This window comes from Gobius niger (genome assembly GCF_951799975.1).
Source record: "Gobius niger genome assembly, chromosome: 21".
Classification (NCBI taxonomy): Eukaryota; Metazoa; Chordata; class Actinopteri; order Gobiiformes; family Gobiidae; genus Gobius; species Gobius niger.
Window position 1 is genome coordinate 16,614,559 of NC_136872.1, and position 22,340 is coordinate 16,636,898.

Consider the following 22,340-nt stretch of genomic DNA (forward strand, 5'->3'; position numbering starts at 1 on the left):
ACAAAAAAACAATTATTTAGGGAAGGCAGTCCAGGTTCAATATTAAAGGAATATAAATTGGCCTATCATATAAATTATTGTATTTATTCAGCGTAAAATGAGTAAAGTTGAGTCTTCTTCCAAAATGTGAGTGCAGTGCTGGCAATGATATAACATTAGCTTGTTTGAATTGTCTTTTCGTTGATTAGGTTGCTCACACAGCTCTCTCCAGGACTGCACGGCTTTAGGAAAACTTAAGTGAGCGCAGATGACACATGGATATGAATCTGCAGATGGGTTCAGGTCCCGGTGTGGAGCCAAGGTGCTGCGAAGCTCTCTGTGACAGTCTGAGGGACCTCAACAGATGGCAGTGCACAGAGAGAGGGATGGAAGCCTGGTAGATATACACCCCGGCTGGGTTTCACCGGCCTACAAATAAACATCTTCCTAAAAATACATTCCCACTGCTCTACTCCACTGTCCCCTCTCTGTCCGCAAACCGCCTGTCTTTGCCTCGGTCTGACCTATTCCTCCTCCTTTTGCTTCTTTTAATGTATTCAAGACAACGTTCTATTTACATTTTTCTCTTTTAGTGAAGAAAAAAAAAGAAAATTGGGAGAAAATTGAGCACTATTGTGACTAAGCAGTTTGAGTGATTCATGAATAGCATTTCATTATCTTTTGTGGTGATCTTGTAATTATAGATTTGCCATTGCATTTCTCTTTTTCTCCAGTGCTAAATCATTTGCTATCCGAATACTTTAGGCAGACCTATAGTTCTTTTAGTGGTCATCTAACCTTCTCCCGAGGGCATCAGGCTCCTGAGGCATGTCAAATCAAGCTTAAGGAGCTGATATCAGCTCATAAATATAGCCAGAGCATCATTTAGCAGTGTAATGAATATGAAGGGGAAATCTCCGTGCCACCTGTCTTTATTCTGCCCTTGAAATTTTACAAGGAAAAACGTGGCGCGATACGTAGTTGTGTTAGCAAAATGTTTGTCAACACTCTGATCCAAATCTGAGATGACACAGTGCATTAAGTGTCTCCATGTCTTGGTGGTGGTTCATGTTTCTTTCTCATGAGCAGCTCAGTTCAGTGTGTCATGCCTAATTTTAATCAAAATTGGCAAACAGTGGAGGTTGTGTGTCATTGAGTGAGGTGTTAAAATGAAAGCACAAAGTCTGGGGTCAGATTAAAGCAGGGGTCAGATTCCTGGAAACCAAGTCTCCGTTTTTTTGTTGTTGAGAGTCCTATGTACCTTGTTGAGAATCTCGGATACTGCCTAAAGTTATTTGTGTCATGTGGTATAGAGATTGTTGTAAAGATGTGATTAGTGCTGAAAAATTCCGAATCTATGGGTCTTTGTGGTAGTCACAAGCCTGGATCAACACTGAGCTGTGTGTTTGGAAGTTATGCCACCCATGGTCCAGTCACCAATCAACCAGTGCCTGACTGCATGCTGCTTTTGTGTCCGTTTGTGGGGGGATGATTTGTAATGCCTTTTTGTGGTTTTGCTTTCTGCATGAGGTCAACTTGAACCAATCTTAAGTCTAACTACAGTCTTCTTAGCTTTCACATAGCTTGAGAGTTCAGCTGCTAAGTGACTGAGTGACTCTGCTTACAGCCGCATATACTAGTTATCTATTAATATCCATTACATACAATTATTAAGACCTTTGACTGAGACATTGCTGTTCCATATAAATATGTAATGCTTCATTATCATCTTAATGGCGCTGCATCAGAGCTAAAGTGATCGTTAGCTCGGCTTGACAACTGAACTTAATGTAGTTGCGGTAGCCGTGTTATTGTTAAGTGAATACTTGGCAAGAGCTGAGGCCGTCCTGTACGCAGTTTATAGTTGTCCCCAGTGAATACATGTACTTTTGGCAGAGGTGATGGTCAGCCAACTATTTCCATCCCATTTGTGCTACAGTGTATGTAGGCTTAAAGCTCTTCTTTACTTACTAGTAGCTACATAGTTTGAGTCCAGGCACAGCCCTGCATTTATCTGGGCTTGGGACTGTCCGTAGGTTTGAAGCGGTGTAAAGTGAAGACCTTCGCCATGGCATTGTTGATGTTTTGAATGTTGAAAACCTCTTAATGGCAGTCATAAAAAGAAAAAGTAATGTGACTGAAACCTATGAATATCTCTCACTTAGAATGACACCCCATCCGTCATGATTGGAGCGAAAGAATGGTTGATATGCATTTAGGCTGTGCAATATTTTCCCAAATTGTTATCGCAATATTGGGCTGTACCTTATCAATAATGCCAGAAGCCTCAATATATATCGCTAAATAACTGACTCTTTAACAAAAACACACCTTAAACTGTGCTAAACTTCAGCTTGAGTCACGGTTTTCCTTATTTAATTCAGTTATCCTGATTATGGCTTTGTTTTTCTCCTTATTTAGTGTTGTTTTTTAAAGTCTTGTTTGGGCACAGTTTGATGAAAAGCAATAGCTTCTGAAATAGTTAAATAAAATGTTGCAATAGTATAATTCGATAGTTCGATAGTTGTTTTTATAGCAAGGGCAGATATGACTGAAGATAGTGACTGTTAAAACTAAAAACATCTTTACGGCAAGAAAAGGCTTTATATTTCCTCCTGGAGGTATAAGATTAACGAAGCATCCCAAAAGGTGATGGTGATGCGATTGAAATGTTATAAAGTCATATTCTGTAATGCAATATTAATCCACTCATCCCAGCGCGATGTGCCCCTGTCCGGGTGAGGGGGGAGACCTTTGGGTGCTGCATAATCAAATCTATTCTTGTCTAATCGCATTTCGCACTTTAACAACTTCGAGCTATAGCCAGACAGGTCATTCATCTGATACGCGAAGTACCGGCTTTGACCCCTGCTCGTATTGTTGTGGTGAATATCAAAAGGACTGCATTAGAGGCGAACATAGCGGCGCACTGTTTGATCCAATATGTCCGACCGAATTGAAAGGTAAAAGGCCCTTTGTTGACCTTAACGGTGGGAGCTGGTCAAACAAATGAATCATAGCTTTTGTGGCCGCATTAGTTTTAAAAATAAGGAAAGAAGTCCATTTTATAACATGGAAACGTGGGCCGTAAACCTTTCCAAAGCGCTTTGGTATGTTGTATGTTGCTTTAGCCATGGCTCACATTAACTCCAGCTGTGATGACTGAATCATCCCAGAATGCTTTTGGGCAGCCACACCACCCGTGTCTCATCCCATGGTTCCCTCTGTTCAGATCATGTGCCCTCGTTACAGCGCCGAGCCGACCATTAAAAGTATATATATCTGCACTTGTGTAAACTATTGTATTTTATAAAGTGCTACAACAATCAAGGAGAAAAATATGAGTGAATTCAGCTATGTAATATGTTGGGAATCATAACAAATAGATACAGTATTGTTTTTCCTTCTATAGGAAGATGATTTCACTCTATTTAATGCCGCTTTAGATCAACATGAAACAATTATGTGGGAAATTATGAGGTATTAAACAGAAGAAAACATTCATAAATGTGTCTTTTGAGTGTGGTTCATGAACATAGACGAGAATCACTTCCTTCCAGTACTATTTAACCTTTAGTCCATTGGTTTTCATTTTGCTACTGTAAGGAAATCATGAGCTGTTGGTAAAGATTTGGTTGTAGACCTGCCAATTCAAAAGCTCTATGCTGATAATGGAGGTTTACCACAGAATGAATTTCAATATGAGTCAAATGTGGTTAATTGCACTACTCCTTAGCCATGTTGATAGTATCAATAATAACCAGATGTCATGTTTCATTCCCAAAATGATAAAAAAAAAAGACAGAAAGAAAAATCCCTGCCTTTAAACAGCACAGCATTTGTTTGTGTAGCTCCCTGACAGGCTGGAAGCTCTAAGTCGATTGGGGATTAGCAATAGTCACAAAGTAAAAGTCTGCGCGGCGCGTTTGTGTTGGGCCTTGTGTGTCGGCTCATCGTAAGCGGAGAGGTGAGAGTGCCTGCCTCAGATCGAATGGCAGTTTCTATTCCAGAAGTGCTGTCCTTATAGGGAGCCTTCTATAAACTGCTTTAGTGCCGCCACAGGAACCAAGAGGCCGCGGCAGCAAAGTGTCCACTCTCTCCCGATGCCCCGCTCCTACTGAGACTTTAACTGGGTTTCAAACGATTGTAATGCTCGAATACGGCTTCAGACGACGGCCGGGCTCGTTTACAGAGACTTTCAGAGCGAGCGCTAATGGCAGAAGGAGACACGGGATACGGGGCGGTGTCAGAACATGGCGCTGCATGATGGATAGCCTGTAAGGACAGCCATCTTGGAAATAGAATTAAGGTTGCGTTTAGTGAGAGGGGATTGCATTGTCTCTAGTCTTTATGTCTTTGTTAATGTCACTTATAGAGATAGGATTCCCGCCATGTACTTTCAACTAGAACTGCATGTTTAGAATCTTCTCTCGAGGATTTGTGTTTGCATTTGTCCTTACTGGCGCTAATGATAAGAGGTGCAGTCTCCCCCGGGGCCCTGAGGGGGGAGCTCCTCGGAGAAGAGTCCGATCTCAAGCAGAAATCAAAGCCGTGAGGTGGAAGGCCGTAGGTATTTATAGTTTGTGAGAGGCAGACGTCAGAGCGAGAGCTGCTGAGAAAAGCACTGAGCTCATCTCGTATCATTATTTTAAATGATGGCCCCAAATGCTGCCTGCCGGGCCTCTGCGCTCCGAAAAGCTCTAAACAACAGTGTTTTACAAAGTGGCGGACTTATGTAATACAAGAGATATGCAGAGAAAAAATGTCGGAATTGTTTTTTGCTTCGAAAATAAATTGTTGTATGTTCTCTCCCAAGCTTCTTCCCACTGAACAAAGAAGGCGATGCTTTAGATGAACCATTAATTGGACTCTTGGCCCCGGTGAATGAATGTGTCAGGGTTGTCGTCCAGTTTCTCTGTTTTTTAGTTCAAGTCAAGCTCAAGTGCGAGTTAAGTTCAAGTTCTGTCCTCAATGTGCAAGTCCAAGTCACTAAACCAACTGTGAGTCGAATATTTATTACAATCCGACTCCAATCTCAAGTCCAACTCACTGTCAGTTTCCTCAGCTATGTTTGTTCACTCAATGTCAATCTATTATTTAAAGATTGTTTATGGTGCCTGGTGAAGTACAAGTCCAACCCTGCAAAACAAGCCGATTAACGAGATATACCTCAGTTTTCAGTATTGTTTTTGCATCAAAAGATGGACAAATTCAAAGGTGTGTCAAATTACTTTCCCAGGCTGCAACACATTTTTGGCCCCCAGCTAAAATGCATACGCCCGACTTTTTGCTCCATCTGCACAATTTCCCCCGTATTATTTCATAAAAGTTTTAATTGCCAATTAATATGACACATCCCGTCCTCCCCAGTCCATAAATCGTGTGCAGTCGCTGGGAGCTGTTCATGTGGCCATTTGTCTCTGTAGCTCTCATTAGGACAGCAGACGTGGCCCCTAGTGTAGCTGCACTGCTCTGTATCAGTGCAATCCATCACACCGTCGCTCCATAGACCTGGACTGGACCACAGCCACTGTGAGGCACTGAAACCGGCATTAGAGAGAGAGGGGCAGGTCAGATCAGGCTGGAGAGCTGCTCTTTAAGCACGATAGAGTTTGGAAACAAGCATCTGTCTTTATGCAATATGCTTTTACCCTTTAAAAAATGCTGACTTTGCTGTAATGTTCATTCTTTATGCCTTTTCCAGTGAATCATCTTTCTCCTAATGTTAAATGATTTGCATAATGACTTTGTGTCAATTTTAAAGCAGAGGTTTTGGCATCACCATCAGGATTCTGGCTTATTTTGACTTGTATTTCTTCATAGTTGGACATGGTTCAGCGGTTAGACGGTTCCTGTCCGAGTGGGGCGTTTGTGTGGAGTTTGCATGTTTTCCCGTGTCTGTGTAGGTTTCTTCTGGGTTCTCTGGTGTCCCCAATCACTAAAAATATGTACAATAGGGTTCCCTTTGGAGCTAGAATGACTGAAAAAACGATTCCTGAAATCTGAGTGGGACTTTTCTGGTTTTAAAAGATTAAAATAAAGCAGTTAGAGAAGACTGAAATAACAAGCTGCTAAATTAATACAGTACCAGAATCTTAGGCTTTTCTGAACCGGATTCTTAAATGATGAGGCCTCATGTCGGCTCTACTTTTGCTGCCTCTGCGATTTGCCACGTGACCTTAAAATTGCCATTACAATCGCCGCCCTTATCACCCCTCTGTAAATGACTTCCCCATAGCTCTAATCTGTTTGTAAGTGCTCTCCATCGATCAAAGGCGCTCCTCACAGACGGAGGGGCTCAGCCAGGTCTCATACCGCGGTGCATTCAGGGACATCTGCAGTTTAATGATTCAGTGTTGGACATAACGAGATTTAATGCAACCACACTGAGGGATAGCGCTGTCAGAAGCACTGACTAAGCGCGGCAGGTCAGCCATCTGTCTCACCAAACCCCACAGACCTGCAGATGAATGCTCTGGAAGCCATTGTCTGTTGAATCACTCCATCTAATTTAGGTGCCAAATATTTATTGAATACCTTTTCACCATTTAAGGTTTACAGGTGAGAGCTACTGTGGTAATGTTGAGTCATTCAGGATGTATACAACAAGGACAGCCAGTCAGGCATAGATATAATGATGTCACAGTTGCTATAGTGATTATATTGTTGCTTGTGACCTTGTGTTGTTAATTAATTTCTGTAAGCAGGAGCTCTAATCTGGTGCTGCATCTCTGTCTGTGTGAGCTTCATGTCTCTGTACATCGTCCTTCAATAACAGACAAAGCAAAGTCATGAAAAGGGTGTAAGTGCATGTCTTTTACAGAGGCAATGTAGACACAGTATCAACTAACCCTTTGGAACTATGTTATTGTTTCTTAGAAGCTGGTGGAACGATGGCGCAGTAGTGAATGGGGCTTTTCTACACAGAGTTTGCATTTTTCTCCCTGTGTCTGCTTAGGTTTCCTCCAGGTGCTCCAGTTTGTTTGGACAATAGAGCCCAGTCTTTGGCCTGGACTCCCTTGAAAAAAAAGTAATGCCACCGGGACTGTCTGGGCAAATACATTTTAAACGACTGAGAAATGGGATGAGTTTAAAGGGACTGTACAGAGTTTACAAATGTTAAAATGCCCCGACCTGTTCACCACAACTGCCTCTAAAATCCTGCACTGTCACTCAAAAAGGTGTTAATTTGGGTCTGAAGTGCCGCATAAGACCTGAGGTGGCAGTAGTGAGTATAAAATGACCACAGATATGATAATTAGAGATTGATGATTACCTATTCAGCCCCATTCATAGAAAAGTCCTGTGTGAAACTTACATGGCCGCTCAGACTCCTCCTCCGCAGCCTGTTCCTTAAAAGGCCAAAAAGGCGGGAAGCCCTGCACTCGTGGGGTGGGCGGAGCCTCCACAGAGCTCCAGAGTTTGATTGACGGGCTCTGGAGCCAGTCAATGCACTGAAAATGCTTCCTCTTTCTCAGGCTGATAAACAACAACCAGCGTGGTTAAAAATATTTCACCTTCCCCAGCGTTGTCTCGTGGGTCATAGCGATTTTTAGAAAAAGAAAAACTCTTTGGAGCCAGACTTTAAAGCCGTTCTTGGGAGGTCGGAAGTCTCATTACAATCAATGCTCCTAAGTGTTTCTTGGAGTCGCCCCTGGCCACAAGGGGGTGGTATTACAGCAATGTCAGCTCCCCGCCGTTAGTTACTGAGATATTATATCAAAATGAATGTCAAATATCTGCGTTTTTGGGATTACTACAAAAGATACATTTCAAACTGTAAATGAATAATGGAGTTGTACCTTTAGCTGTAGCGCTCACAATCCCTGCTTTATTTGAATTCACTGAGTTGGAGCGAGAGAAATGTATTCCACGGATTTAGACTTTTACCTTGTTGCCGATTGATCAAAATACTCTTCACTATTTACCGTGTTTACACTATACTATATTCTATTAAACATACATTTACGACTAAAAGGAATATCGGGAACCCCGTCTTCAAACGCTCCCTACCACAAGGTCCTTGATGACGCTACGGCATCACGTGTACACAACCTATTAAAAAATAAACACTCGCCGCACCTGTTTGCGAAATACCCCGTGCCCACATGAGATCCCACTGGCATCTGGCACTATCCCCCGTCTCTCTGTAGACAAGGCCCTTTATCCGCTAAACACAGACTCAAATCCAGGCCTCAGATGTGTGCAGGGATCACTGGCCCCGCGTGGCCCCTGTTGTCATGTGTCCTGTGGTATTTTATTCTCGTTAATCCACGACGCACAGTAGGACGTGATAGTGATTAATGGGGTGATTGTATCTCTCTTTGTTTTATAAATAGGCTCATTTTTTTTAATGCCGGGCGACTCTTACACATCCAGGTTTAGCCTTTCCCAAACCACTGCAAAGCTTTGAGGACCACCTGGAAAACCCTAATTGTTTAACACAAAGCTTTAGCGCTGATAAAGGCATAGGCGTTAAGTATGAAGTTATAGCCCTACGTTTTATTCGTTGTCCCTTGTCGTAAATATTACACATTTACAATTCAGATGCCTTTCCTGATGTGGCACCTGTTGACTCACAGTCTTATAATTGGATTGTTGGGCTTCACAATATGACAAATCATCTTAGCTGGTGCAATGTCCATATCACAATTGCACATTTTTTTGCTAATAAGCCTCAAACAAAACTGCATGGCAACTCAAACATGTTCAAAAGTTAAGTTATAGTCATGATTTTCCCAATTTATCTCCATTGCACCCTCGTCTTGTATGTCTTGTATGTTTTTAAGTCCTATATGGTTTATTTATTTCATGTTTATTGAAGACAATCATCAAATCAGTGGTTCCCAAAGTGGACTACCTGGAAAACCCTAATGTAAGGATAATGTAAGGATTTTTCTTTTTTGTTTTACACACCAAGAAATAAAACAGAAGTAGAGAACTTTATGCGTTTGTTTTTCTGTATTGTCGATATTAATTTTGCATCAACGCTCCGGACTGTGGCTTTTGTTGCTGCATATTGTGGTTTTGTGCAATATTTGGTTGATTGATGTTTTTCTATGGAGAGTTGATACTGCAATATGGCTCATGAACTACAGTCTTACTATATTCTATTATTCTTGATTTTACATGAGTTCAGTTCATTCATTGGCTTATGGTTCTCATTGTTTACAGAACAATATCTACAATCAGGGGCAGCGAAGGAAGGAAAGTTGAGGGTTCATCTTCCTGGCATCTTTATGAATCAAATAGATAAGTCTGGTTGAGCATTATAGTCCAATAGCCTTGTCCTCTTGCAGTTGAGTGAAAGTTGCTCTAACCCTGCCCTCGTCTCTGATTCTGGTGGTTTTGGGTGCTCTCAGGGGACTGTGCCATTGCTCTTGTGTCATTGTGCCAAATTGTCCCAGAGGCACCCAAGTTCAGGGCTTCAGGTCTCCGAGGGGGATATTTAAAGCCACTGTGAAGGAGGCGGGGGAAGAGTTTGGGGGGATGCACCTGTCGCGTCCTGTAACTGTCTTTTACAACACTCTCCTGACACTCACCCTCAGTCTGTGCACAATACAGCTTTCTGGGGGAATAGTGATTTTCAGTATAAGGTTTGTTTTGCCAAGTACATCGGACACAATAAGATCAGACAATAAGACTAAAATTGTAATGCCTGAAATGGAGGATTTGTTTGTTGGACTGGACTCGGCGTCCTTGGTTTACATCTCAAAATGTCAGAAAACTTACATTATCTCCTCTGTGCTTTGTGGAAAATTCTTGTCATATTGATTTCAATGGTAAGATAAAATAGGACTTTATTGATCTCACAATGGAGAAATTCAGTCGTTACAGCCGCTCTCAAGAGACGCTCGGCGGGTGCAAATTGTCAGGGAAAAAGTAATTATGTGTAGTCAAAGAAAGGGTCTATTATAGTCAACAATAAGTGTGACAATCCTTCTTTCAAATTCTGTCAGACTACTGCGTGGAGCTCTTTCATCACAAGTTCTGGGAAGCTTTAGGCCCTGATGTCATGTATTTTGTGGTGTTTTTACATTTAGAAAGTTCACTGTTTAGTATTTCATAATGTTGGATACGTAGGATGCACATTATTTCTATAGCCCTTTTGTGGGGGGCACCTGTGTCCGTGAAAAGCGCTATGCAGAAAACATTCCTCTTCTCAAAGACATTGTAGTTGTCAGTGAACAGAGCGTACAGTGGTCCCTCTCGCGGAAACGCTGACTGGTGTTTTCTTAATTGGCCGTTTGCGTTCGCATCGACACGCACTTGACAGGCGCGTTGTTTGTCCGTTCGGATCCGAGCAGCGTGAGACTCCGGGGCAGCAGCAGGAGCCTGTCAGAAGTGCGAGAGCTCGGGGTCCTGTCCGTCAGTGTGATGAGCTCCGTGAGAAATGCTGCCGTGTCAACACTGCTTCAAAGTCACTCCTCGCAGAAAAAAAAAAGAAAAGAAAAAAGCCTGATCTCTTTTTAGAAAAATTTCACATCTCTCGGCGCTGAACTGTTTGCATTTTTATGTGCTGTGGATTTCTTGGACTGCATCCTATAAGCCCTCAGTTTAGTTTAACACTTTACACTCCTGTAAATCGGTTTGGGATATTAATGGGTCGCCTTCATATAGTCGATGTATATATATTTATCCAGGCTTTGAAATGGCACAAAGATTTTTCTTTCTTGTGAGCTCTTGTGGCCAGATTGCAGGAGTGCAGTCTATCATGAATGTTGAGAAGAAATGATGCTTTATTTCTTGTAGTAAATCATGTTCGGATTAAATTAACTGCAATGTTTTAAAGCAGTACAAAGTTACTTTTTGTAGTCCCTCTGGGGGTAATACTGGGTTTTAATGGATGCTTGGTGGGTCTTTCGTCTCCCCCTGGTGTCTCTGGCCATAAAACCACCCTTGCAGCTTTCCCTTCTCCGACCTGGAGGCCCCAATACACTCTAATGGAATCACGAAGAAGAAGCTAACAGGCTAACGGGCAAAGCTAACTGTGGGCTAGCGCCACTTAAACAGTATTTACAGCCAAGTTTGAATTCAAAAACATATCTCCATTGTGTAATTGGATGCACAATATCACTCTCTCCCTTTGTCTTTTCTGTCTGTGTAGTATTTACCTTCACGGACAATTAATGAGTAAAAAACCGTAACATGCTACGACACCTGCAGTGGCGCTTATGGCCTCTAGGGGCATGAGTTACTTAGTACTGCTTTAAGGTGCTTCAGTGCAATCTTCTGTATCAAATAAACTCAGCTCTCTCGCTCTTCATTCAATACATGACGAGATTTATTAAAAAAAAAAAAATTGCACATTTTATAAGTTTCAAACAAAAGTAATTAGTACTCGCAAAAATGATAATATTTCTCAGTGTAACACAGAAAACATGTTAAAATCTGTGATAAACGTGCCGTTGGAGATGGCTCTGCTCTGTAATCCCCGCACTGCAGTCCCTGAGCTGTTGTCAGTTATTGCCGCTCCGCGCTGTGCCCTGTTGACCTTATAAACGCCGTGTTCCTGCGTGGGCCGCCTGTTGTTTACTGTGCGTGCCCTTGGTGTGTGGGAGGGAGACCCCGTGCTCTGAGCAGATGTGACAGACAGAGGTGCTGCCGCGGACAGGTGCAGGCACTCGCTATTTTTACACAGGACGTGTTTAAGAGGGGGCAGGATTACTCTGTGCTCATGTGCCGGTCAACTATGACCTGGGAATGATCAAGCAGTAATCATCGACTGTTTTACTGGTGTCTGAAAATAACACTGAAGTTTGGTAAAGGAAAAAAACAATATTGGTTGTAATGTCTGATTTGTTGTATTTTGAAACTGGTTCATCAAGTGGCTGCTGTTACTGTGAGATGCCCAGAGAAATACCATTCAAAAACATGACATGCCATAAAGGTCAAGCTTTTCTCCTCTCAGCATCTTCCTGAGTCGTTTTTGATCGCTTAAGCACCATTTTGCATAATCTGAATGGGCCATGAGCGCCATAAGAATGTAATTAGTGAAAATAGACTGTGTAACAGAGAAGCAGAGATAGACGCCATAGAGAACATTGCAGAGAGGTTATTAATCAGAGCGGCGTTTTTATTTATGGAGCTGCACAGAATGGCACAAATGTAAATGGCAGAGTCGTTTTCCGCTCCCAGGACTTTGAAAGTGCCGCCGTGTGCACCTGGACATCGCTGCAGGCGCGTGCTGTCAGTGGGTCACCGTTAGACATGCCTTAAATGTTTAGCATTCGTTTTGGCAGTAAAGGCTATTTCGGATGCAATGACAGTAGATGTGAATGGATCAAGGCAGGGCATACTGGACTGGTAAGAATGGTTGGAGACGGCGAAAAGTTACATGGTGCTTCTTTGTTCAGAAATCATTGGTAAATGAACGGAAGCCCACAAGTGTCTAAATAAGAAGAAGAAGAATGCCTGTTTTTTTTGTAAGGTGAAAAGGTTTGAAGTTGTCCTTGGGTTGATTTGTGGGTGTTGTCTTTTTGGCAAATTCAGGGGCCGTAAAAAAGTGCTCCCTGTGGTCTGATATTCAATTTACCAAATACATTGGTTTCTGCTGTTTTGAAAATTGTGCCTATTTCTATCATACATTTCTTATAAATTGTATTAAAGCTTGGAGTAGAGCCACTTCTCCTCCTCAATGAAAGGAGCTCAGGAGGTTTGGGCATCTGTGTTGGATGGTTCCTGGACACCTCCCACCAGGAGAGGGCAGTGAAGGGTGTCTCGGTTTGGGTTGGGAGCTCTGAGTTCCCCTGGATGAGCTGGAGGAGGTGATCATCAGGGTCCAATGTGCCTGCTTCGATTTTTACCCCACGTCCCGGCTCTGGATGAGCTCAAGAAGACGGGTGGATGTCGGCTTTTTGTGCTCTCCATCTGTCCAAAGTCTTCACAACTAAATTCATAAATGATTCAGTTTGCAGCAACTAAAATCTGTCTGGCTCTTGGTTTTCCCTCGGAGAACATCTGCAGCAACTCCACTAGCGCTCGATTCTTCCTCTGTTTCCTCGCTGACTGACAGTCCGGCTCAGTCCCACGTTACAGCGCTCTCTGAAGTGTGGCGGCCCAACGCGAGACTTTGCGCCTGTCAGCTGTGAGGAGCTATGACAGGCATCTCCCCCATAACCCTCCCACTGCCTCTTCCCCCCCCCCTCTTCCCAAAGCGAGAGACTACCCTGACCTCATTTTACAAGAAGGACCAGAGCTGAGCAGACCAGCCCAACAGGTGTGGAGCTCAGCGGTGACTTCATACCCCCAGACCCCCCAAACACCCAACCTCCTTTAGCACTGTGGTCTCGGGATGAGATAGTGCACCATTATACTCTAGGTTCAGGAAGTATTCACACTCCCTTTCATGACTACTTTGTCCTGATGTCTTCTATACATGAGGACAAAGTAGTCATGAAAGGAAGTATTCACACTCCCTTTCATGACTACTTTGTCCTTCATTTTATTAATAAGGCGCCTTTCTAGACACTCAAGGTCGCCTTATATCAGTGAAAGACCATAGAAATTATATATAAAGGTACAAAAACAGCGTAGGCTACATTATAATCAATTTACAGAGGGCAGAAAACTTATTCAATACAAGCACACAATACTTTTACATTTAAACATTGGTGGTAAAGTAAGTTCTCGCTTCAAAACAAACTTAACTACTTCATTAGCCTGTTCTACGTGTGTATTATATTCGCCCCAATCCATTCCTTCCTGCTGCCATCACTGTCTCAGCCCTTACAGTTTACCCTGAAGAATCCTGCCTTCTCAGCTGTCCCGCCGAGGTGTCCCATAGCAACCCGATTTAGCCCTCTCCCCCCACACCACCCCGGCCCCCCCTCACTCAACATGCACCCTCGTTTACTCTCCTCCTCTCCTTCCCTGCCTCCTCGCGCCAGCTCCTCGCTCTGCCCCGTCCGCCCGCCCGCTCACTCGCCCGCCTTGGCCCACGGCGGTCTTGTGCGGTGAGGGGAGCGGTCTAAATTTGGTCATGCGTGGCAAAGGAGACGACACCTGCCGGGACCTGAGCGTTTAGAGAGGCGACCTCTGCCGTTTTTGCTCCAAAAAATGTCAATTTGCTCACGGTCTAGTACTATTTTCATGTCCACAGCTCTCGAGGAAAGGAAATTTAGAACTTCTTCCATAGAAATAAACAGTTAAACCCATCACTCTTCTTCTTCACTCTGGTGATAAAAAGAATCCACAAAATATATGTTAAAGCTAGTAAAGCAATAAAAAGTTGCCTAAAATTCTCTAATAAATCATTAAAGCAGCACTAAGTAACCACTTTAGGGTTAGGATTAGGGTTAACAATTATCCAAATCTCACAGCATGTTGACTGGAGAGCTTACAGCATATGTACCAGTGTAATACCTCAATTGAAAGCCAAGACCTTCTAGTTTCTAAAAATATGTGTGAGATCTGTGTGAGTGAAACACAACTTACATTACATTTGCCGCTCTTAACCCTAATCATAAACGGGTTAATAAATCCTTTCCGTAGTCCCTCTGGGGGTAATACAAGTGCTAATGGGATGATTGGGGGGGGTCTTTCATCTCCCCCTGGTGTCTCTGGCCCGAAAACCACACTTGCAACTTTCCCTGCTCCGCCCCCAGAGCCCCAATACACACTAATGGGATCACGAGGAAGAAGCTAACAGGCTTACGGGCAAAGCTAACTGTGGGCTAGCACCACTTAAACAGTATTTACAGCCAAATTTGAGTGGCAATAATTATCTCCATTGTGTATTTGGGTTGTGGCACAATGTACAATATCCCTCTCTCCCTTTGTCTTTTCTGTCAGCGTAGTATTTACTCTCGCGGACAATTAATGAGTAGAAAACGCAACATGCTACGACACCTGCAGTGGCGCTTATGGCCTCTAGGGGCATTAGTTACTTAGTTCTGCTTTAAAATACTCAAAATACTTCAGTACTGTCAAGCAAACTAAACAAGTGACAGGTGGGACCTTTAAATGGTTTGTTGATTTAGTCTCGACAGCAGCTCAGCCTCTGAATGTTTCCCCTGCGTTTTAAATGAGATGCCCTTCCTGACGCCCTCTGAGCATTTGACCCATTCATTAACCTACTGCTAAATTATTCTTGATAATTACTGATAATAATTAGATCTGATTTTCTGGTCTCTCTCACCCAAATGACGCATCCTCTTGTGTGAAATGCTTTGTTTCTCCGCCCTGGTGTTTCCATACAGATATGTAAACACAAAAAGGATTGTAATTTGCAGATGAGCTGTTATGCAAATGTGGATACACGCTCCTCTACTGTTCCTCTGTCTTTCTTTCTCGATCCCCCTCCCTCTCCCCCCCCCCTTCTCTCCTCATTTCCCTCGCTCGCCCACACCTTCATCTGTAGTTAGTTATTCAGCTCCGCTTCGACGCCCACGCTGCTCCTCTGCTCCCCAGACTGGCAAACTTTGGGCGCAGAATCCACAATAACGAGATAGAGGGCTCTGCATATGCTGCTTTGGTGCTTATTCTCACAAAATTCTGTTGTCTTTTGTCTTTTCCCCGGAGGGCTCTTCAAAAGCGCGCCGTGTGTCCCCCCCAGTGTGCTGTGATTTAGGTGTTTTTTCTGTGTCGGCATAGATCTTAAGCCAGACGCAGAAAATCACGACTAACACCCAACCTTTTCACATATTTAAGTTACCGGGCGTTTTTGTGTTTCAGGCTGTGTCGGCAAAAAATGTGGAATCTCAGTCAGATGGAAGAATGTAATTGTGACATACTGGGTGGTTTTTAGACATTACATTTTACCCACTTCGCCCACAAAAATAGATGATAAATTGCCATATCTGAATGGTTGTTTCAGTGCTATTGTCAAGGGTCGACCGAACCCAAAGTTTATCTTCAGAAAAAAACAAATCGCTTTTTTCCGAGGGAACAGTCTGTCCTCGGCAGATAAAATGCCTCCCAGTTGGACGTATTTGCTGTAGCACAAACTTTTGCCCAAAGCTGCAGAGAGTTTGTTTTGCGTCAGCGCCGTTTGGACAGCGCGCCCTCATCAGCAGCTCCTCACCAACGCGACAGACTCTGACACAGTGAGACAAAAGGATGGTAACAGCGGTGGACACGTGCAGCACAGGAGCAGGGGGCAGATAAAGCCGGTATCGGTCAGGACTGCAGGACAGGACGAGAAAACACAGTACAATAGAATACTACCGAATCGCCACATTTCACACAACTGTTTGACATTGTGAGTTCAATCGATTTTTTTTTTCTTTCTTTCTTTTTGGCTGCTCTCGTATTAGAAGTTTTGGAACATACAAAAGGTGAAACCAGGTCCAAAAAAGTTTACAAGAAAGGTTTTTCAATGTGTTTCTCTTATTGGATTCAGAACCTGCCAATACCAATACTTTCTAGCTTTGCCGTTGGACTGTGTTCGATGCTATAGTTCACAATTTTCAACAATCTTTGTATTCAGTCAGATATTGAACATGTCCCATATCTAGCCAAAAACAAGCTGATTTGTTTGTGTTGTGTTGACTTTTTGATCTGTTGAGATGCTCTAGTAATTGTTTCACTCATCTTTCTCCTCTCTCCGTCAGACCTTCACGGCGTGGTGTAACTCCCACTTGAGGAAAGCCGGGACACAGATCGAGAACATTGAGGAGGACTTCAGAAATGGCCTCAAACTCATGCTGCTGCTGGAGGTCATCTCAGGTACTACAACTATCACCTAACACTAATACTTCTACGTCATGACTACTGGACTGTATGCCCACAGTTATACACAGTTTTACTCCAATACATTACAGAAAATACATGACATTACAACAAATTTCAAGTTTCACATCATGTAGTGGTTCTTTGTGAACTGTAATTTGAAACGTTTGACAGATTAATTTGCATTTCACAGATTAGACCACCAATTTCAGGTGTTCACAAAATCATATTTGCCTTTTTTTCAGTGTTTATTATTTAACTTCCTTATAGACCCTTTCCCTTTACATCATCAGTGACACCAGCTGGAGGCAGGAAGTAGGCATTGACTAGACAACTAGAACAGAAGGAACTAGACAACTAGAACAGAAGGAACTAGACAACTAGAACAGAAGGAGCATTCGGTGCTGTGAATTAAAGTTTTATCTGACATATCCAACAACAGTTAACTTTTATTTGTCGTTACTGTTAATGACAGCGGATACAATGGGGTGATAAAGGATTTAGCTTCCTGCCTCCAGCTAAGCCCCGCCCACTACCTCCAATGTTTACAAACAACAAAAGGGTGTATTGCAAAATGACACGGGATATGAAATGTATTTTGTATTATATCATTATGTAGCTATACCACATAAGGGCCATGAGCGAGTCCCAGTTCCTTTAAATATGGAAATCTCTCTCTTTCTATGTCATTTTTTCTATGTCACGTTTCAACGTTTTTCAACATGTCTTAAAGAGGGGGTATTATGCTTTTTTCAGTCACATAGCACCAGTCTATATCACACTACAATGATGACCAAACCTTCTGTTGGTCTGTAAATGCAGTAAATTAGAACAACTGCCTTGTATAAAATTGCTCTTTCAAAATGGCTGTAGCGAATGTCTTGAAATAGGCCTCTGTCTCTTTAAGAGCCTCTGACTCTTTCCGACACGCCCCCTCCACACGCTGTCTGTGGCATCAGTGGGGAGGGGGTTCTGCTGAGGAGCAGTGGTTGGTGACTCGGCTGGTGACGAAAGCTCGGAGGCATCTCCAGGAGGTGGGGGCGTTCCTAGGAGGACTCAGGCAAACCTATCCCTAAAATGGCCGCCATCAGAGTTTTTACAGATTTCTCAAAAATACGTGAATGTGCCAAGGCAACACTTCAGGCATGTTTTTAATGAGGGAATGACATAATAACATGATGTAAAGCTTGAAAAAGTCGATTTTGCAAAATACCCCCCCCCTTTAATAATGTACAGTTTACTGGTGCTCAACAGTAGCTCATTCTTACTACAGGCATTATCCCATCAAATGAAGCCATGATGAACACCTGTGCCACATATGTACATACTTTGAGTTTGTGTGTACTTGTATTGATCATATTAATAATGTGCGTTTCAGGCGAGAGGCTGCCCAAACCCGACAAAGGCAAGATGCGTTTCCACAAGATCGCCAACGTGAACAAAGCCCTGGACTTCATCTGCAGCAAAGGAGTGAAACTGGTGTCTATCGGCGCTGAGGGTAAGAGCTGCTCCCACTGGAGTGTAATCAATAAGGTCAAATACCACCGGGTCAAGTTACTGTAGAGCTACTGTGACTGTCACTGTACCAGGGGAATGTGCTCCGGGGACTTTACAGAGCACTCAGGAAGTCTTCATACCCCTCTTTCTATCCCTGTGCTATAATGGATGATGTTTTAAATCATGAATATATTGAAGAGTAAGATAAATATGAATGAATTAAGTATCAGATGTTACATTAGGGGTAATTAAGTGAGGTCTGAAAATTCTCTGAAGCCACTGTAAAGCCACATTTTGTTAGTTCTGAGCCACCATAGAAATGAGAATGCTTCTACCATTTGGTTTCATCACTTGAGTAAAAGTACGGATACTACTGGTCAAATATTACTCCATTAAAACTGTTAAGTGAGAGTGCTGAAGTATTTGCTGTAATACTATTTTTACAGCAAATACTTCAGGAAAACCCACCTGCCTTTTTTACTTTGGAGCCTTTTTCGAAATGTAGTGGAGTTGAAAGTATTGTGTTTCTCTTTCAAATATAGTGGAGTAAAAATGATTAGTAAAGTACAGATGCTCAAAACGTAGGTGTAGTACATGAGTAAGTGTACTTCTTTCCTGACCACTTCGAGAGGTGACTTACATTAGTCATGTACAATTCTGACTCATTGCTCTTTCTGCTACTTTTATTTTAAGAATTCAGGCACAAAGTAAAGTGTACTCACTCAAACCCATGCTCACAAACAAGGTGACTGAAGTGTCTTGCTCAAAGACTCAACAACAGCATGGCAGCTAATCTTTTGTTATGTTATGTGTAGTTGAAGTACAAGCTTAACTGTCATTAAAATACAGGGAGTTTTTACTTGTAAACTAAAATCATCCAAACTTTCCAAATGAATACTCTGCTAATCATAATTTCAATTTGAAATGTGTTTTTTGGAAAATGATTGACATTGTTTTGAGGGAAATTATGCCCTGAAATTTTGCTGGCAGTTTTGAAAAGCCGAAATTTGGTAGCGGAGGCGGCGTGTGAGAGTTTTGTTAATCAGTTTGACTCGCTCTCAGCGGGACGTCACTGTAGACTAGAGAGATCACAAAAACACGCTCTCCATCTCAAGTGTGCATCATTCCAATCGCTGCACTTCAAAAGCAAATAGTTTGACTTTCTGTCTCCTTTTTGGACTTTTCCCGCAAACCTCCCGGCTGCGCGTAATCCAATTAGCTGCAACTTCAAACGGCCCATAAGCAAAGTGATTTCAGAAAATGGACAAAGTCAGGGCCTCATACGGAGCGGCGGAGCAGAGGTCTGGCTCTTCCGCATTAGATTTAAAGATGAGGTTTGTTCATCTCTGCGGGAGAGTTTACAGTAATTACAGAAAACACCAATGAGATGGAAACATGTTTGGCTCCATGGGAGGAAGATCTGAGACGGGATATTATCAACAGCAGGAAGCAGTTAGATTCAGTTCATTTCATCACATGCAAACGGCTAATTAATGGAATTGAAATTGTCGCGAGCAGCGGTGGAAATAAGGAGTACAGTCTGCGCAGTACTTGACTGTCAGTGTAAAGTTATTTCGCGCTCATGGGATGAAACTCGAGAAAAATCACCTCCATATTAAAGAGGGGGTATTATGCTTTTTTCAATCACATAGCACCAGTCTATATCACACTACAATGATGACGAAACCTTCTGTTGGTCTGTAAATGCAGTAAATTAGAATAACAGCCTTGGATAAAATTGCTCTCTCAAAATGGCTGTAGCGAATCTTTTGAAATAGGCCTCTGTCTCTTTAAGAACCTCTGACTCTTTCCGACACGCCCCCTCCACACGCTGTCTGTGGCATCAGTGGGGAGGGGGTTCTGCTGAGGGGCAGTGGTTGGTTACTCGGCTGGTGACCAAAGCTCAGAGGCGTCTCCAGGAGGTGGGGGCGTTCCTAGGAGGACTCAGGCAAACCTGTCCCTAAAATGGCCGCCATCAGAGTTTTTACAGATTACTCAAAAATACGTGAATGTGCCAAGGCAACACTTCAGGCATGTTTTTAATGAGGGAATGACATAATAACATGATGTAAAGCTTGAAAAAGTCGATTTTGCATAACACCCCCCCTTTAAGTGAACGCACAGAAAAAAGCAATAAATATCAGGAATGTGAAACTTTATGGTGAAGTACTCAAGTGGATAGATATTAGAGAGGAGATGATCAATAATACCCTTGTGCAAAGGCATGTTCATGTAAAAAAGGTAATTATATGATCATTGCAATTGTAATTCTGCTTAATCTAAATCTTAAACCTAACCTGTTATAAGGACTGTGAATGACCAGGAAACCAGGTATTTTCTTAGTGATGATCTGGTATCAGCACAATAGGGGACACTATGGTAATTAATTATCTCTTGTTATAAATTTTTACATGCTATGTGTATCGTATTACCATTACTGTGCTGTAAAGTCAAGTGTGAACATAATGACTTGTATTGCTATGGATTCTTTACATGTAGAGAAGTCCTGATCATGATCCAGTTTCTCACATGATACATAACTGACTTGTGTTATTGTTTTATATTATTTTTCAGAAATTGTGGACGGTAACGTGAAGATGACCCTTGGTATGATCTGGACCATCATCCTGCGTTTCGCCATCCAGGACATCTCTGTGGAGGGTCTGTATCGCTATAGTGAACTACTGTTACATACTTCATCCCACTGTATCAAGCTGCACCGCAATAGCTCTGTTATTTGTTTGTCTATAGACTTGTTGTCTGACAGTTTTGATCTTTAGTTGACCACTTTCAACACTCAAGGGTAGCTCGGTGGGAAAAGGTTCAATAGGATCCAACCTCATAATTGACTTTTTTCCCGGGCCTTTACCTTGCCCCCGGTGCTCTGCTTGAGACACCTCTGACTCAGCGTGATTTGCTGCACAGTAAATCAGGCGCTGATTCAATTGAAGACTTCCCCGAGCCGCACTAAATTTTCCTTTCACATCGTTCTCTGCGCCCCGCGTGTCCACAGAAAGGTCGCCGCGTGGCATTCATGAATTATTAGGGCTGTTTATGGAGCTTTGACCCTGGTTTAGACTGTCATTTAGAGACGAGTCCGGCCCCAACCTTTCCTGATCCCGCTTAACCCTCTTTTTATTGGCTTCGAGTGCAATATCTCTCCGAGTGATAAAGCCGGTCTCTCTGTGTTATCCATCTCTCAGTGTGCTCCCCATTCTCTGTCATTTCGCCGCAAGCAGCAAAACATCACAGCCTTTGCCTTCGCTTTAAGTTCACGTCAATCAAAAGTCTCTAAATCTGTAAATAAACATCACATTTTATTTCTTTTACATTTGATCTTGTCTTTTCCAGAGACCTCTGCTAAGGAGGGTCTGCTGCTGTGGTGCCAGAGGAAGACTGCCCCCTACAGGAACGTGAACGTGCAGAACTTCCACATCAGGTGGGTCCACAGCGCCCCACGGTGGTTCTAAGAGGAAAGGGCACTCCAAATCCATTTCACTTTTTCCTTATCATTTTCAGTACCTTTAACACTGACCTCTCTGGTGATGTTTTCATCCTTTTCATCCATGTATTTTCTCCTCTTTCTTCCCTTTCTTCTCGTGGCTCAGTTGGAAGGATGGTTTGGCTCTGTGTGCCCTCATCCACAGACACAGACCCGACCTCATCGACTACGCCAAACTGAGAAAGGTGCCTGCTCTGTCCTCTGCTTTCACCTTCCTTCAGATATTATAGTTCTTGCCTTTAATCTTACATCTTACACGTGTACAGAGGGCATGCATCTTATATATTGAACATTGCCACTTTAAGTAACTACATTTTTCCTCAAGCTCCTTTTTCTGAGCTCTTCTAATATTCATTTTGCTATAGTCCTTTTTGTAACACATATAAGGCTCTAAATTAGAAATCTCTCATGGTTCAGTAGTTTTATAAGCAGACAAGATAAAAGTATGAGTGGAGATAATGATAGTTGCAGTATTTATATGATTGTGTCTAATGTAATCCCAGGACGACCCCATTGGAAACCTGAACACTGCTTTCGAAGTGGCTGAGAAGTTCCTGGATATCCCCAAAATGCTTGATGCTGAAGGTAAAATACGCTCAGCTTAGTCCTTGTTTTTTTTGTGAATCTTTGCAAATGTCGCAGAAAGCGTGAACTGAAATGCATTTCGATAAAAGTGACAAAGTTTGACCTC

At 42.7% G+C, this 22,340-nt stretch overlaps 1 protein-coding gene across 1 annotated transcript in view; it reads left to right on the forward strand.

Moving 5' to 3' along the window:
- Nucleotides 1-22,340, forward strand: part of actn3b (actinin alpha 3b) — a 30,377-nt gene that overhangs the window by 1,219 nt on the left and 6,818 nt on the right. The window contains exons 2-7 of the mRNA XM_079580351.1: nucleotides 16,533-16,647; nucleotides 18,029-18,148; nucleotides 20,722-20,808; nucleotides 21,499-21,586; nucleotides 21,756-21,834; nucleotides 22,153-22,234. Coding sequence (XP_079436477.1) covers nucleotides 16,533-16,647; nucleotides 18,029-18,148; nucleotides 20,722-20,808; nucleotides 21,499-21,586; nucleotides 21,756-21,834; nucleotides 22,153-22,234 — 571 coding nt within the window. The remainder of the gene's footprint in view (nucleotides 1-16,532; nucleotides 16,648-18,028; nucleotides 18,149-20,721; nucleotides 20,809-21,498; nucleotides 21,587-21,755; nucleotides 21,835-22,152; nucleotides 22,235-22,340) is intronic.